The 16611-nt window shown below is 40.8% G+C and overlaps 1 protein-coding gene and 1 long non-coding RNA gene across 5 annotated transcripts in view; one reads left to right on the top strand and one right to left on the bottom strand.

The window, feature by feature from the left end:
* The window catches only part of rassf4a (Ras association domain family member 4a), a 212149-nt gene extending 195682 nt beyond the window's left edge, over window positions 1-16467 (top strand). For 3 of the 4 annotated variants that reach the window (XM_067972601.1, XM_067972603.1, XM_067972600.1), the window contains 6 exons: window positions 2592-2755; window positions 7836-7937; window positions 8532-8583; window positions 9454-9575; window positions 9673-9770; window positions 15138-16467. In XM_067972601.1, coding sequence (XP_067828702.1) covers window positions 2592-2755; window positions 7836-7937; window positions 8532-8583; window positions 9454-9575; window positions 9673-9770; window positions 15138-15207 — 608 coding nt within the window. In that variant the 3' untranslated portion in view covers window positions 15208-16467. Of the gene's footprint in view, window positions 1-2591; window positions 2756-7835; window positions 7938-8531; window positions 8584-9453; window positions 9576-9672; window positions 9771-11466; window positions 11523-15137 lie in introns of those variants that run through there. The other variant, XM_067972602.1, reaches the window with a different exon arrangement.
* Window positions 1-16611, bottom strand: part of LOC137304123 (uncharacterized) — a 30231-nt gene that overhangs the window by 5961 nt on the left and 7659 nt on the right. The window lies entirely within an intron of this gene.

The following is a 16611-nucleotide window of genomic DNA, read 5'->3' as shown; positions in this document are numbered from 1 at the left end:
ATTCCCACGCAGGATAAAGGTAGGGCAGCTAAAGCCAGAGGTCCCTGGATGACAAAAGAGATAGAGAGTAAGATGAAGCAGAAAAAAGGGGCGTATGACAGATGTCAAGTTGATAACACAAGTGAGAACCAGGCTGAATGTAGGAAGTTCAGAGGGGAAGTGAAAAAGGAAATAAGAGGGGCAAAGAGAGAGTATGAGAATAGACTGGCGGCAAACATAAAAGGGAATCCAAAAGTCTTCCACAAGCATATAAATAGTAAACGAGTGGTAAGAGGAGAGGTGGGGCCGATTAGGGACCAAAAAGGAGATCTACTCATGGAGGCAGAGGGGCCTGGCCTACTAAATGAGTACTTTGCATCTGTCTTTACCAAGGAAGAAGATGCTGCCAGAGTCTCAGTAAAGGAAGATGTAGTTGAGATACTGGATGGGCTAAAAATTGACAGAGGAGGTACCAGAAAGGCTAGCTATACTTAAAGCAGATAAGTCACCCGGTCCAGATGGGATGCACCCTAGGTTGCTGAGAGAAGTAAAGGTGGAAATTGCAGAGGTACTGGCCATAATCTTCCAAACACTCTTAGATATGGGGCTGGTGCCAGAGGACTGGAGAATTGCGAATGTTACACCCTTGTTCAAAAAAGGGTGTAAGGATAAACCCAGCAACTATAGGCCAGTCAGTTTAACCTCAATGGTGGGGAAACTTTTAGAAACGATAATCCGAGACAGATTTAGCAGTCAATTGGACAAGTGTGGATTGATTAGAGAAAGCCAGCACAGATTTGTTAATGGCAAATCGTGTTTAACTAACCCGATAGAGTTTTCTGATAAGGTAACAGGAAGGTAGATGAGGACAATGCAGATGATGTAGTGTATATGGACTTTAAAAAGGTGTTTGATAAAGTGCCGCATAATAGGCTTGTCATCAAGATTGAAGCCCATGGAATAAAAGGGGCAATAGCAGCATGGATACAGAATTGGCTAAGTAACAGGAAACAGAGAGTAGTGGTGAACGGTTGTTTTTCGGACTGGAGGGAGGTATACAGTGGTGTTCCCCAGGGATCGGTGCTGGGACCACTGCTTTTGTTGATCTATATTAATGACTTGGACTTGGGTGTACAGAGCTCAATTTCCAAATTTGCAGATGGCACAAAACTTGTAAGTGCATTGAACAGTGGGGAGGATAGTGATAGAATTCAAGAGGACATAGATAGGCTGGTGGCATGGGCGGACATGTGGCAGATGAAATTTAACGCAGAAAAATGCGTAGTGATACATTTCGGCAGGAAGAACGATGAGAGGCAATATAAACTAAAGAGCACAATTCTAAAAGGGGTACAGGAACAGAGAGAACCGGGGGTCTATGTACACAAATCGTTGAAGATGGCAGGGCAGGTTAAGAAAGCGATTAAAAAAGCATACAGGATCCTGGGCTTTATAGAGGCATAGAGTACAAAAGCAAGGAAGTCATGATGAACCTTTATAAAACACTGGTTCGGCCACAGCTGGAGTATTGTGTCCAGTTCTGGGCACCGCACTTTAGGAAAGATGTGAAGGCCTTTGAGAGGGTGTAGAAGAGATTTACTAGGATGATTCTAGGGATGAGGGACTTTAGTTACGTGGATAGACTGGAGAAGCTGGATTTGTTCTCCTTGGAACAGAGAAGGTTGAGAGGAGATTTGATAGAGGTATTCAAAATCATGAACGATGTAGACAGAGTAGATAGAGAGAAACTGTTCCAATTGGCAGAAGGGTCAAGAACCAGGAGGACATAGATATAAGGTGATTGACAAAAGAACCAAAGGTGACATGAGGAAAAACATTTTTACACAGTGAGTGGTTAGGATCTGGAATGCACTGCCAGAGGGGGTGGTGGAGGCTGATTCAGTCATGCCCTTCAAAAGGGAACTGGATAAGTACTCGAAAGGAAAAAAATTGCAGGGCTATAAGGATAGGGCGGGGAGTGGGACTAGCTGGATTGCTCTTGCATAGAGCTGACACGGACTTGATGGGCCGAATGGCCTCCTTCCATGCTGTAACCTTTCTATGATTCTATATTCAGCAAATGGCTTTATAAATGACTCTTGGTTTTTTTCAATGCTTTATTTTAACACCATTAAAAATGCTTTAGTTCTTATTTTAAAATCTTATAAGAAAGAACTTGCATTTATATAGTGCCTTTTATTACCCCGGGATGTCCCAAAGTGCTTTACAGCCAATGAAGTACTTTTGAAGTGTTGTCGCTGTTGTAATGTAGGGAAACACGGCAGCCAATTTGCACATGGCAATATCAAATAAACAGCAATGAGATAATGACCAGATAAGACGGCACCTCCAACAATGCAACATTCCCAGTACCGCACTGAAATGTCTAGATTATGTACTCAAGTCTCTAGAGTGAGACTTTAACCCACGACCGTCTGACTCAGAGGCGAGAGTGCTACCACTGATTCTACCGACACCTTTAATAAGGTTTTTTTTTTATGGCTTTTTTAATTTCTTCCCAAAATCATTATCTTCTATGGTGTAACGAGAGCTGTAGAATAAGGCTGCTCTCTTACTGTACTAGCTACTATTTAGTCTTTCTTTTTACACAGAGTCTGATACCAACAATTCTGAAGATGAAGTTCCACAGCTCATGCGAACCAAAAGTGATGCCAGCTCTTTGATACAACGCAGAACAAAATATCGCACGTCAGGTGAAAATCAACGTATAAAACGGCACAGATTCTCCATCAATGGGCACTTTTACAATCACAAGGTACATTAAGAAAATAAAAATGTTTCAAATTGGTTAACTTGGTAACCAAGTCAATTTGATGCCAACTGTGAATGACTAAAGATTGCTTCTTCACTATGTTGGTGTGGCTCAGTGGTAGCGATCCGTCTCTGAGTCGGAAGATTGAGTGTTCATGCCCCACTCCAGGACCTGAGCACATAATCTAGGCGGATTCTCTAGTGCATTACTGAGGGAGTGTTGCACTGTTGGAGGTGCTGTTCTTTAGATGAGTCATTAAATCAAGGCACCGACTACCTGTTCAGTGGTTCAGGTGGTTATTAAAGATTCCACAACTGTATTCAAAGAACAGCAAGAGTATTTCCCTCAATTAATACCATTAAAACAGATTAATTTATTTGTGGAATCTAGCCGAATGTAAAATTACTGTTGCTTTTGCTGACATAATGCATTTCAAAAGTAACTCATTGTATATGAAGCACTTGGAGATGTAATAAGGCTCTATATAAATGCAAATCTTTTTTTTCCCTTTAATATCAAGTTAACATTGCTCTGGCACCAAACACAAATGGGACAAGAAAGTGTAAAAGTTAACGAAGGTTTATATTTCTTAAGAGATATAACCAGAGTATTGGTTAAGAAGTTTAATTTGATTCTAGAACTAGCTCTATTAATAAAGTTCCAAACCTCTGCAGAAAAATTGATAATATAACTGGTAGGTGCCCAAACGCATGGTACCACAGAGTGGGTACTATGTAATTCTCCATGTGCGAAGTTCCCAAGTTGTATCATTGTGAAGAGACAACAAGCAGAAGGCAGATACACCACCACAAAGGGGGCAGATGGAGTGAAAATGACTGGGTGAATCATTACTGATTCTCTTTCACACACTTATCAGTAGGTGGCTTAGATGAACATTGGCAGAGACCTAAAAGCAGGTTGTTCACTCCCTATCTTGCTTGCAGTTGGTGTGTGGCCTGGGCAGATTGGGGAATGGAGGGGGAAGGAAATAAAACGTCATTTCGCAAGAGGTATCTCTTTTTAATGTGTGAAAAGTGCCTGAACTCAGGGCTATACCATGTCATGTCCTCTATAAACTGTCTTTCTCAGTTATATTACACTTTTATCAAGGAAGCATAATTTTGTAAAGTTGCCATTTCATCTCTGGAGTGCAGCAATCCCTAATTAATGCTCCTCCTGGCCCCACAAAATTTGCAAAAAAAAACATACCTGCTCCATTTTTGGAAGGCCTCCTCCACTGCACTACTGGGCAGTGTGCACAGCCCACTGATACTTGAAAATTGCATCGTGGTCCTATTGCCAGCTTACGACCCTGATTTGCATTGTATAATAAGGCTCCCACCTATTTCCAGTAAGAGCCTCAGCTGCCTATCTCGAGGCCCCAATCAAAATGGCAGTGGGCAGAATGGCGACAGGATCGGGGCAGCAAGTTCTGCATTCCAATTCTGAGCACGCTGCTGCCCCACTCACACCTAAAAACGGAGTTGAAAATTGGGTTTCAGAAATGGTCGACGACCCAAGACAATCCAGAACCATGGTAGATGAATGAAGCAGTTATGTTTAAATATTATTTTCGCTGGCTCACATTTTTGTTGTTATACAGCTCTGTAACTGCAAGGGAAGCAAGACTGCCATCTGCAGGCTTCATTAAGTGCATCAGATCAAAAACTTTTGTTGCTTGTACTAGTTTGGTTTATGTGTTACTAAGAAGAAAAAATGAAAAACCTTGCATTTATAAAGTGCCTTTCACAACTGTAGGACATCCTAAAGCACTTCACAGCTAATGAAGTGTAGACATTGTTGTAATGTAGGGAAACACAGCAGCCAACTTTGCAGACAGCAAGGTCTCTCAAACAGCAATGAGATAAATGGTCAGATATTCTGTTTTAATTATGTTGAATGAGGGATAACTGTTGGCTAGGACACCAGGAGAACTCACCTGCTCTTCTTCCAATAGATCTTTCCCTTGGTTTAACGTCTCATCCGAAAGATAGCATTTCTGACAGTGAAGCACTCCCTCAGGAGTGCACTGAAGTGTCAACCTAGTAAAACAAAAGTAACTTACCAGCTTGCAGTTATTAGAGTGCCCATTCCTGTATGTCTAGTTCTTCAGTGTGCTTATTCCCATGTGTCTAGTTCTTAGTTATGCCAATTTCTGTGCCCAGCCCTTTGTTGCTTCTATTCCTTTATCTTCAATCTTTGGAAAATAGTTACGGGCAAACATATCGGAGGGATTCTGAGACCTCAAATGTCCAGGTAGCCACCCACCAGTAGTAGGACATGTCCATAACCCTCATGGAGAAGTCCACACAACACACAAGGTATAAAAAAGGGTGTGGAAACAAAACGCATGAAACATGTACAACAACAAAACTACAAAACTTAATAAAATGAATTCACTTTAGTATATTTTACAATCTATCATTCTTTCAGAATTCATTCATGCAGAAAGTGTCGTAGTATCATACAGCACAGGAGGAGACCATTCAGCCCATTGTGCCTGTGCCGGCTCTTTGAAAGAGCTATCCAACTAGTCCCACTCCCCTGCACTTTCCCCATAGCTCTGTAATTTTTTCCCTTCAAATATTTATCCAATTCCTTTTTGAAAGTTATTATTGAATCTGCTAGTGCCTATGCGTAATAACTAGAATGCTCCTTTTTGGGGCAGAACTTCAGATGATTGTGGATTCAAGCCCCGCTTAAGCACATAATCCTGGCTGACAATGGAATACTGAGGGAGTGCTGCATCCCTGAAGGTGCTGTCTTTCAGATGAGATGTTAAAGCAAGGTCCTATCCAGCTGATCAGATGGATGTAAAAGATCTGTGGCACTATTTGATGAAATCCAGGGGAGTTCTCCCAGTTTTCTAGTCAATATTAATGCCTGGACCAACTCCTCCAAAACAGATCATCTGGTCATTCATATTATTGCTGTTTGTGAGACTTCACTGTGTGCAGATTGGCTGCCATATATTACAACAGTGACTACACTTCAAAAGAAATTAATTGCCTGTGAAGCAATTGGGATGTCCTGAGGATGTGAAAGGCACGATATGAATGTCAAATTATTTCTTACATTACCTAATCTCCACTCGGGCAGTGGGGTGGATATGAAAGTTAACCTTCGCTTCCCTCAAATAGGGAGAAGAAAATAAATCATCTGTGGTTCCTATTCCTGATCAGTATCTAAAGAGCAAACGACAGACAAAGCAGCTGACTTCAGAGATGACCCCTCTGAATGTGTGGAAGGTTTTTGTGGCATAACAGTTCAAGACAGTGAAGGTCACTATTGTTGCTATGTGCTACAGATGGCTGACTGTTCCTGCAAGTCTCTGTGGACCAGGTGGCACATCTCAGTCCTAATCGCCTTAGTAAGTCTTAACCTCCTCAAGCACTGCTCTGCCATCATGCCCACATAGCTGACTCTGCTGTGGTAGTCATGCACTTCGTATGCCTTTTCCACCTTCACCACTGCGATATATCCTTATTCTGGGGCAACTGTGTATGGCAAAGGGATTTTAAATGGAGTAATAACATGTCAAAAATTTACAAATGTATCATCTCTGTTCCGGTACTGATGTACTTCAGCCAGAGTGGGCTATTTCTTTAAGTGAACTTGGTTTTAACCCCAAAGATAACAGAACAAAAAGAACAAAAAAAATACTCCATGGACAAAACATTGCTTTTTCTCACACCAACCTCCTTGATTTTTTTTGAAGAGGTAACATCCCGAGTGGGCTAACCTTGACTTCCAGAAAACAATAGACAAAGTTCTTCACCAAAGGCTACTATTTAAACTTAAAGCACTGAGAATGGTTAATAAATTGGCTGAAAGGCAGGAAGCAGCAGATATTGTGTTCAATTCTGGGCACTGCACTTTAGGAAGGGTGTCAAGGCTTTAGAGAGTGTGCAGAGAGATTTACTAGAATGGTACCAGGGATGAGGGACTTCAATTATGTGGAGAGACTGGAGAAGCTGGGATTGTTCTCCTTATAACATAGAAGGTTAAGGGAAATTTTGATAGGTGTTCAAGATCATGAGCAGTCTTGATAAAGTAAATAAGAAGAAACTGTTTCCAGTGGCAGATGGGTTGGTAACCAGAGGACACAGATTTAAGGTGATCGGCAAAAGAGCCAGAGGTGACATGAGGAAATATTTTTTCTTGCAGAGAGTTGTAATGATCTGGAACGCACTGCCTGAAAGGGTGCTGAAAGCAGATTCAATTGTAATTTTCAAAAGGGAATTAGATAAAAACTTGAAGGGAAAAAATTTACAAGGCTATGGGGAAAGAGCAGGGGAGTGGGGTTAATTGGATAGCTCTTTCAAAGATCCGGCACAGGCACTATGGGCCAAATGGCCTCCTCCTGTGCTGTACCTACTATGATACTTGTCTGGAGAATTATGTTATGGTGGGATGAGGTGCTGAATAGGATGTCTTGGGGATTGGTTTTGGGACTTTTACTGTTCTCTAATTTACATTGACTATTTGGATTCAGAAGCTCAATGCAAACTGGTCAAATTCACAGATTTTATCAAACTAGGATGGCCAAATGTGAGGAGGCAACTTTAAAATATGGACAGAATAGCAGATGAAATTTAATAAGGTTAAGTGGAAAGTACTGCACATAGAATGAAAAAAGAAGTGAAATAAAGACTCTCTGAATGGTATTGAAATAGAAAGAGGTTAAACGTTTTAGTAAGTGAGACACTCATGTTCAATGACTGTGGATTAGCAATCAATAAAATAAATAGAATGTTAAACTGTATAGCCAAAACAGATAGTACAAGTCAGAAAAAGTCATAGTTAAACTGTATAGTGGTCAGATACACATCATGAGTGGTCTTCATTTCTAGCCACTGTGACACAAGCCCTGGATGCATTTCACAGAACAACTATTACACTGATCCTTGGGGTCAGAGGACTGTGTTGTGAAGAAAGCTGGGAAAAAAATGTAGTTTTTTCGAGAAAGGAGACGATGAAAGGCAATCTAACTCATGGCTTACTTTAAGGTTGACAAAGTTTTTTCAAACGTCTTGCTTCTTTCATTGTACAGTAATTCTAATCTTTTTTTCTTGATCTTCAGACATCCGTGTTTACACCAGCCTATGGGTCTGTGACCAATGTCCGAGTGAATAGTAGCATGAACACTTCACAAGTACTGAATTTACTGCTCAACAAATTTAGGGTAAGTGAGGCCAGTATATATGCAAATTAAAAATATGATAGAGAAACTTTTTTAAATGGTCTATTATTAGATGAGAAGTTCAGGTAGCACTTGATAGTCTTGGACAGAGATCATAAAAATGAATTTAAGGATTGCTGGTTGATAAGATACTTTTAAATATAAAATGGTAGAAATATTTCAAAGCTTGGCAGATTACTTATAAAATAACTTGGTTTGCAACTCTTTGTTGTGATGAATTTATATATTCTGCATTAAGTAAAATACAATAAAAAGGGCACATTTCATCATAGAAGCATTCAAATCTACACTGTGCATGAAATAATAACCCTCCTTATCCCGGTTATTTTAATGCAGCATGATTTATTGTGTGTTTGAAAAGTGGAAAAACTACTGTATAAGGTTAGACTATGTTTAAAATCATTAAGAAAATGGTCAGCAGTGTCTAAGATTTTCAAGGACTGATTGTGTGAATGAAGAGCAGGTATATGAAATCAGTATCAGAAAATACAAATCATTTTATGACAGGACAGAAACCCAGCTTACCATCACTGAGCTCTGCTTTATTTAACCTGATTTTCTTGATGTGTTTTATAGGTGGAAAATATTGCAGATGAATTTGCTCTGTATGTTGTCCATGAAAGTGGAGGTATGTTTACCTGTTGAAATAAGTATTGCCAACATTGCAGAGGAAACAAAGGACCTTTTAAAAATTCTTCTAGTCCCTCTCAAAGTAGTGTACATGACCCCACTAAACATACTGCAATAAATTTGGCTCAGTAGGGGCACTGCAGTTGGTTTCAGCACGCCTAGGCTAGAGCTTAGGGGAAGAATCAGTCTTACAAGGTTCCTGCTGTTGATCGCTATTTAGTGACTCCTGCTGGAAATGCTGCATGTATGGATTTAAATAAATTGGATAACACATCTGAGAAAGCAGAGGAATTTGATACAACTGCCGTAAGCATTTGTACAATAGCATCCTTTCCAGGCTGTTGAATTATTGTTTCCACATATTAAATAATGTTCACCTCAAGATGGTGGGAGTTCCCAATTAGAACATGCTGTGTAACAAGTGACTAGTACTTGAAAAAATAATAGTTTGCTCATTTAACAAGGCACTCTTGTCTAATCAAGGAGTGTAATGATGGTGAGGTCAAAAAAGATCTTTGAACTTTGCCAGTTAGTGGCAGGATGCCTTCCCTTGGTGAGGAATAGGTCGGCGGAAAAAAGATTAGCCAAGTCACTAACAGCAGCCATTTTCAAAGATTATGGCAGAAACATAGGAACAGATTGCCATTCATCATTCTCAGTCAGCAAAGAGACAGAAAGTCTGTGAAATATTGTTAGTGAAGGTAATGTAAAAATAATCACAGTATGTCATATATACTGGGAGCAATAAAATATGTTGCCCAATTTTTCATGTATCAAATATTTTTTCATTGTGCTGCATATTGTGCGAGATAATTGGCTCCATTAATTAGACAAAACCATAAAACTAAATTTGTTATTCCTGTTTCAGAAAGAACAAAATTAAAAGATTCAGAATACCCACTTATATCACGGATCTTGCATGGTCCCTGTGAAAAAATAGCACGAATATTCTTGATGGAAAAGGATCTCGGTGAAGAGGTCACCTACGATGTAAGCTATGTGATGTTTAAAATGTCTGCATTTTAATCCCTGATTCATGCTTGATGATATATCTGATTTGCATGTGTCGAATGATTTTTTTCCAAAGGTTGCTCAGTATATTAAGTTTGAAATGCCAGTCCTCGATAGCTTTGTTGAAAAACTGAAGGAAGAGGAAGAAAGGGAAATTAACAAACTAACTGTAAAGTAAGTACAAATAATACTTAACATTTCACAATTGTCAAAGAGTCTACTGTAAAACAACCCCAGAATAATGCATAGTGGAGAGTGGTTAAACGTTGCAATCTAATTGAAGGGCTCAGATAACGTCAAGAACAGTAAGAGCAAAGTTCAAGCAGTGTGTAAATATCATCTGATTCCAGAGATTATATTACAACCTAGACATTAGTCCTTTCTGTCTATTAGTATTAATATAGTATATGCCAGACATACTAGTTTGTCGATAGTTTGCTAATCTTAACAGAATTGGTCGTGAAGCTGTTTGAGGTAAAGAAAGTGGGAAATCTTTTCTTTTTTTTTATATATAATCAAGTTATCTTTTTTCCCTGTATTTTTTTCTGCGACTCCTTGCCTGCCTGGCATGATGCCTGAAGCCGAGAGCTGATGCATAGCTTGCTCCTAGATCATTGCCACTGAACCCTATAATCGGTCACCTTGAGATTCCAGACATTAATCAAGCATGACTCTCATCTGCCCCATGCTGGGAGAATCTATTTGGTTCATCCCTGCATGGCACAGCTCAAATTGGGAACGGTGCAGAGTGGGACTTGAACTGGTGTCCTTTCACACGCTGTGGGTCTCCATCCCTATCACAACACCTTTTTAAAATTCTCATGCTGGTGGATATAAATGCCTCTCTCCATGTCGGTAGTAGTGATTGAAAAAGGTTGCAAAAAATAAGACCAGAGTTTTAACTTGCTGCTGTTTTAGTTCTTACCAAGCTCTCTGGTAAACTGAGAATTGAGCAATGGCACATTCACAGGATGAATGAAAGATGTTGCAATGTCATTATTGTAGCTGGCAGCAAAATGCAGCTGATTACAGGAAAATTGCACATCGCATGTCTATTGCACATCGTTTTAAATCAGCATAAAGAAGACGAATGAAAATCTCAGTCCAATGGGTAAAGGGAATTAATTTAAATTTTCTTCTGCCATGGTAACAGTTGTTAACAAAATACAAATCCCTCCACAATGTAAATCAGAAGTACAGGAAAGAATGTAGTGAGTATTGATTGTTGTAACAAATAGGGTCTCCAGCTGGAATCTTAGAACACATTGTTTTCTGATCTTTCAATCCTTATTTCAAGGCTAAAGCTTAAAATCCTTGCTGTGACAAATGTGAAATACAGTTGTACTTAAAGACTTTTTAATGAAAGTACTTGCATTTATATAGCACCTTACCATATCCTCAGGATGGCCCAATGTACTTTACGACCAATTAATTACTTTTGAAGTGCAGTCACAGTTATGTAGGCAAATGAGGCAGCCAGTTTGTTCAGAACAAGGACCCATAAACAGCAAAAGGGATGAATGACTAGATGATCTGTTTTTGGTGGTGTTGGTTGAGGGAGGAATATTTAACTCCATGCTTCTGTTTGAGTTGTGCCATAGGCTATGTTTAAGTTTCACATCTAATTCAAAAAGACAGTACCTGTGACAATGCAATACTCCCTCACTACTGTACTGAAGGATCGGCCTAGGTTATGTGCTCAAGTTTTCAAGTGGGGCTTGAACCCATAATCTTCTGGTTCAAAAGGAGAGAGTGCTACCAACTGAGCCAAGGTGATACCATGGTGGATGTTCCATTTCATATGTCACCTATATAAAAAAAAAAATTATTTCTAAAGCTTTATTTTAAAAGCATTTTCTCCCCATTGCAGCCTCCCAACCTAGTAAGCTGGATTCTTGGTGAGCCATGCCCATTCCCTCCTGTCAGGTAAACATCTCATCTCTGTTCAGGGCTGTACCGGACCATCTAACCAAGAAGGCAGCTTGGTGTACAGGGAGGTCCAAACATGATCTCCTCCCAATGCTGCCTGTTAATAAAAAATATTTCAAAATTCCAGTTGAGCGTGAAGGCTAAATCGGTATGGAATTTCAAAACAGCCTTAGCAGGCAATGCTTTAACTGTTTCACAATACATCCTGTTGATAGTTTCACTTCACGTTATTCATTGTTTTAATATTTATTTTAAAATGCAGCCTATATTATCCCAAAACAAGATGAGAAAACAGGAAACTGGGCAAGATGCAGACTTCATGGGCCCGATATAAGGAGGGAGGCGGGTTGGCAGCAGTGGGGGGGGGGTCGACTGGGCGCGTGGGTAACCCGCCCAGTGAAATCGGTGGGTTTGGCACGCGATCGTAAGTAAATTGAAGCCACTTACCTTGGCTTCCGGGTTTTGCGCTGGAAAGCTGCGCCGCGGGTGGACTGCGCACCCGTATCATAGGCTGTCAGCTGGAGGAGCCTATTTAAAGGGACAGTCCTCCACTGGCTGATGCTGCAGAAAATAGGCAAAATTACAGCATGGAGCAGCCCAGGGGGGAGGCTGCTCCCAGGTTTAATGATGCCTCACTCCAGGTCTTACTGGATGGGGTGAGGAGGAGGGAGATCTTCCACCCGGCAGACGGGAGGAAGTGGCCTGCCTCTGCCACCACGAAGGCCTGGCTCAAGGTGGCAGAGGAGGTCACCAGCACCACCAACATATCACGCACCTGCATACAATGCAGGAGGCGCTTCAATGACCTAACCAGGTCAGCTGAAGTGAGTACTCTTACTCATTCCCCTACACTCCGTCTGCCACATCACCACCCCCATCCCACATCTCCTTCTGCACTGCCAACACTACTCTATCAAATCACTCCTCACACCCACTAAACCCTCATCCTCATCTTACCTGCACTTCCTCACCTCCCCAATACTCATCCCACCACTACCACATAACCCAATCCTCATACAATCTCATGGCTCTGTCTCATACTCACCCTCTCGTGCATCACTTTCACAGTCAGTCTCACCCCACCTGCCACTACCTGTGCAGCAGCCACAGGGCATGTATCACGTATGTGTAATAGAAAGCGTAAGGCAAACGTGTCGTGAGCATGAAGGGGATGCACAAGGGTGTTTGAGGGTTTGTCATGGTTTTTATTTATATTTGATTTCTGATCAACTCACATTACATATTATATTGTCACCACTACTGCCACGTCTTGGCCATTCTTGACTGGCTTGTGAATAAGGCCCTTTCATGAGGTTCTCCATGAACACCCTTGATGCCACCCACTGGGTCACCCTACAGTGGGTGTATGTGTAGTTGCACGACTACTTTGTGCAGGTGCCTGTTGCGCAGTACTGTGTTGTGTAGCTCCATGTGGCGGGGGTGGATGGCATGCCTAGCGAGGCTGGTGATGTTGCTCGTCCTCCAATGGAGTGATGAATGCAGCTATGGAACCTCCACCCTCCCATCCTGACGGTGTGAGTGTGAGGGGGTCCACAAAGTAGATAAATGTGTTTGGACAGCAGAGTTTAAGGTATGATGTAATAATTTTGAGTATGGAGACAACGGTGTGGCAGGCAAAACTTCGTCTGAGGTGACAGAGTGCCCTGCTGCAATGAATGAGGTATGCCCCCCAACTGTCAAGGAATCCTCTGCATTTCCCAATGGCTGCTGACTGAAACACGTCTGCAACAATAGGGAGTGTTTCCCACAGCATGGGAAACATGCTGAGGAGAGTCCAAAATCACATCCCTATTAAAATCTCTTCCCAATGAGGTATGTCAATGACCTCAAGTACCTCCCTAACTATCTGAACTGTCATCCCGCCGGCTTTAATTGCCGGCAGGAGTCCCGCATGCAGGGGCTGCACACGCACTGATTCACGTCATTGGGGAACCCGGAAGTGGGCGGGTTGGAGCCGGGCTCCAGACCTGATCCGGGATTCCCCAATTTTAGGAACCACCCGCCATGAACGCACCCGCTTGGCCATCCTAAAATTGACCCCCATGTCTTCAAGCACACCCATTGTTTTCAGTGGGAGAACAGTTATGGATGTGGCATAATAAATAAACATTATGACAAAAATACTGCAGGATGTCAGCAGTTTTATACAATCCAGACAAGTTCTCCTTTACCAACTTATGATTTCTGAAAATTATAGGCAGCTGAACATGCAGATTAGCTTTTGTTGTAATTCTGAAACCTTAGTGTCATATGCTAGTGTAATATTATACCCCTGCATCACATGTCCACTGTGTTTTGTTTTAAATATTGTGATTATCTGTAACATCAGCTTCCCTCTATGTAACGGTATTCACTCCCCACCCCCTACCCCCTTCACAAATGCCAGGATTGCGGCTTTAAACTCCAATGCATATTAACACAGGTAAACAATTTTACAACACCAAGTTATAGTCCAACGATTTTATTTGAAATCTACAAGCTTTCGGAGGCTTCCTCCTTCGTCAGGTAAACACAGGGTGTAAGCTACACACACTGAGCTTCCCATGCTGCCCCAGGTAGTCAAGTAGAGGAGAAGCATTTTTCCCACAGGAACAAGAGGCAAAGTCACAAGGACAGATTCACCAGAGTGCTCCTGCATACTTCCTCACAGATGTGCCCCGATTTTAACCTAACCTGCCCAGCGGAAACGGAGTGGGTTTGGTCGGAAGCCCTTTTTACACCCCATCCCGTTTTACTCTTCCGACCAGGGCGCGTTCCGTTTCTGCCGGGCAAGTTGAAATCGAGGCTCTGATTTTTGAGCAGTATTGCCTTTAAAGCCTGCCCTTTGCGGAGGTGATAGTTTGTGGCATGGGGAAACCCCCTAAAGGGGAAGATCAGAAAATACCATTTATTTATAAAAACAGATAGTCATTTCTCCCTCTCCCTTAATGGCTAAAGGCATGGTGTACATTTGAGCCATTAAACCGGGAAGGTCCCAGGTTCAGTCCCTAATCTATGCTAAATTAGGTGATCTCAACAGGGACAGTACTGACTGTGCCATAATTGGTCTTAATGTCCTCATCTTCACACCTCAGCCAGGCTAATGGTAGGAGGAACACAGTGGAGGTGCCCTGTATCTCAAATCGGGCTATTGGTAGGAGGCACAGAGTACAGGCAAGGCACTTCCTTAAGGGGAAGAAAGAAAAATCAGAGGGCAAATACAATTGAACTGTTCTCACTTTCCAAGAAGTGACATTGATACCATGTTGTCTGCTATCCTCTCAGACAGGAAACGGTATGTGCCACGAAGGCATTGAAAAGGGGAGGGAAAAAGTAACAAAAAAACTAAAATATTTTGCATTACCATGAAATTTTATGGGTGTCTAATATAATTTCAAGTTACGTATAATATTTAACACACTTACAACTGCACTAATACTCGATAGGGATTCCTGAGTCACTGCCCTTTCTAACAGCAATATCTTTAATATGACTGTTTTATCCCTGAATAGAAAATGTGAGCTCAATGCATAAAATCTGTTAGGTGCCTAAATTTAAATCATATGTAAAAGCAACACCAGTTATGGACATAATGTTATTCTTCCTTTGAAGATACAGTGCATTGAGATCCATGATACATCAGCAGTTGGAAGACCTCACAGAGACCGAAGACTATATTTGAACAACCTGCATCTTTAAAAACAATGAAGCACTAGGAATCCAGTTTAGAGTTCTTCTAAACAATAAACCTTAAGGGAAAAGCTTTGTATTACATCTTCAATTTGTTTAAAATCACATTGCCCTTTTACTGTAACTTTTGTCAAAATGTGATTTTTTTTGTTTATTACTATGAATAGCTTTTTATCGGGTAAATGTTTTTTGAATTAGCATTTTAATAACGTACAACATTTCTACAGAATACCATTTTTATACTTTAAACACTGCCTTAATTACCAAAATTATTTTTAAAATCTGTTAAACTGAGCTGTTATTAGACCAAAGCAAGGTTTATAAGCGTGGATGTATGATTCAAGAGAAATGTTTTATCAGGATTTGAACTGTGAATATGAATTATTATATTGCTACTCCTTGGTAATATGTTTAAGTTTCATTAAGTCTGTACGTCTGAATGCCATGCCTCACTTATGTTGGGAAAAAGATAGTGCCATTTTGTCTCCAAGTAACAGTAAACATTAACTTACTTATCTGATAAATATTATTTTTGTGCTACCCATACTTTTCTAATTATTCATTGTTTTATGGACAATTCAAGGTATATAAATAATTCTATAGTTTCAATTAAGAAAGGACAAATGGTGACTTATAAATTACTGAATGGTTCAACAAATTCACCAGAATCTACCTGGACTACCATAAATGCATTTGGTGCAGGGACCTCCTTATAGTATGAAACAACATATATATGCTCGCAAATTAGTGGTGATGTTGCACACGAGTTGGTGGGTTCACTGGTTTGAAATCTCAATGTATGAAGTACAAACGAAAACTGAGAATCAACACTCATCTCATGAATAAGCAGTAACAAAAGTAGCTGGTCGGCTGCTGGCCATTGTAGCACTTCATGATCAAATGATTGAGGCAACACTGGTCTCTATTGCTACAATGTAATTGGTCAAAGGGTCTCTACACCAATAGATCACAGACACGCCACTTATTTTGATCACTGAGAACCTGAAAACTCAGTTCGACCCACAGACAGTAATATATACTAGTGCTTCTCTCAATGGCACACTACATAACTAGAAAACTAAGAAAAATTACTCAAGTCGGAGAGATTCTCATTCACCAGCTGTCACCCGTCAGATAGTTACTAGGACTCTAGATCAATATTTGTATCTTTCTATATTAAAAATTCTTGCATCAAGTTTCATCTGTCCATCGCATTTCAGGTGCCAAGCTTCAAGGTGTCAAAAGTATAAAATAAAACCAATCATTTGCTGCTGGTTTTTGGGCCTTGATGATCTGATTTTACCCCAAAGGTAGGAGCCAGAGATTCATAAGCAGCTACCAATCTACAGAAATTTCCCTCAGCAATTAGCTTGTAATTAACTTTGGGATGTACCTA

Source organism: Heptranchias perlo, chromosome 36 (assembly GCF_035084215.1).
Source record: "Heptranchias perlo isolate sHepPer1 chromosome 36, sHepPer1.hap1, whole genome shotgun sequence".
In the NCBI taxonomy this organism is placed as follows: domain Eukaryota; kingdom Metazoa; phylum Chordata; class Chondrichthyes; order Hexanchiformes; family Hexanchidae; genus Heptranchias; species Heptranchias perlo.
This window is presented reverse-complemented; position numbering and strand designations above follow the sequence as displayed.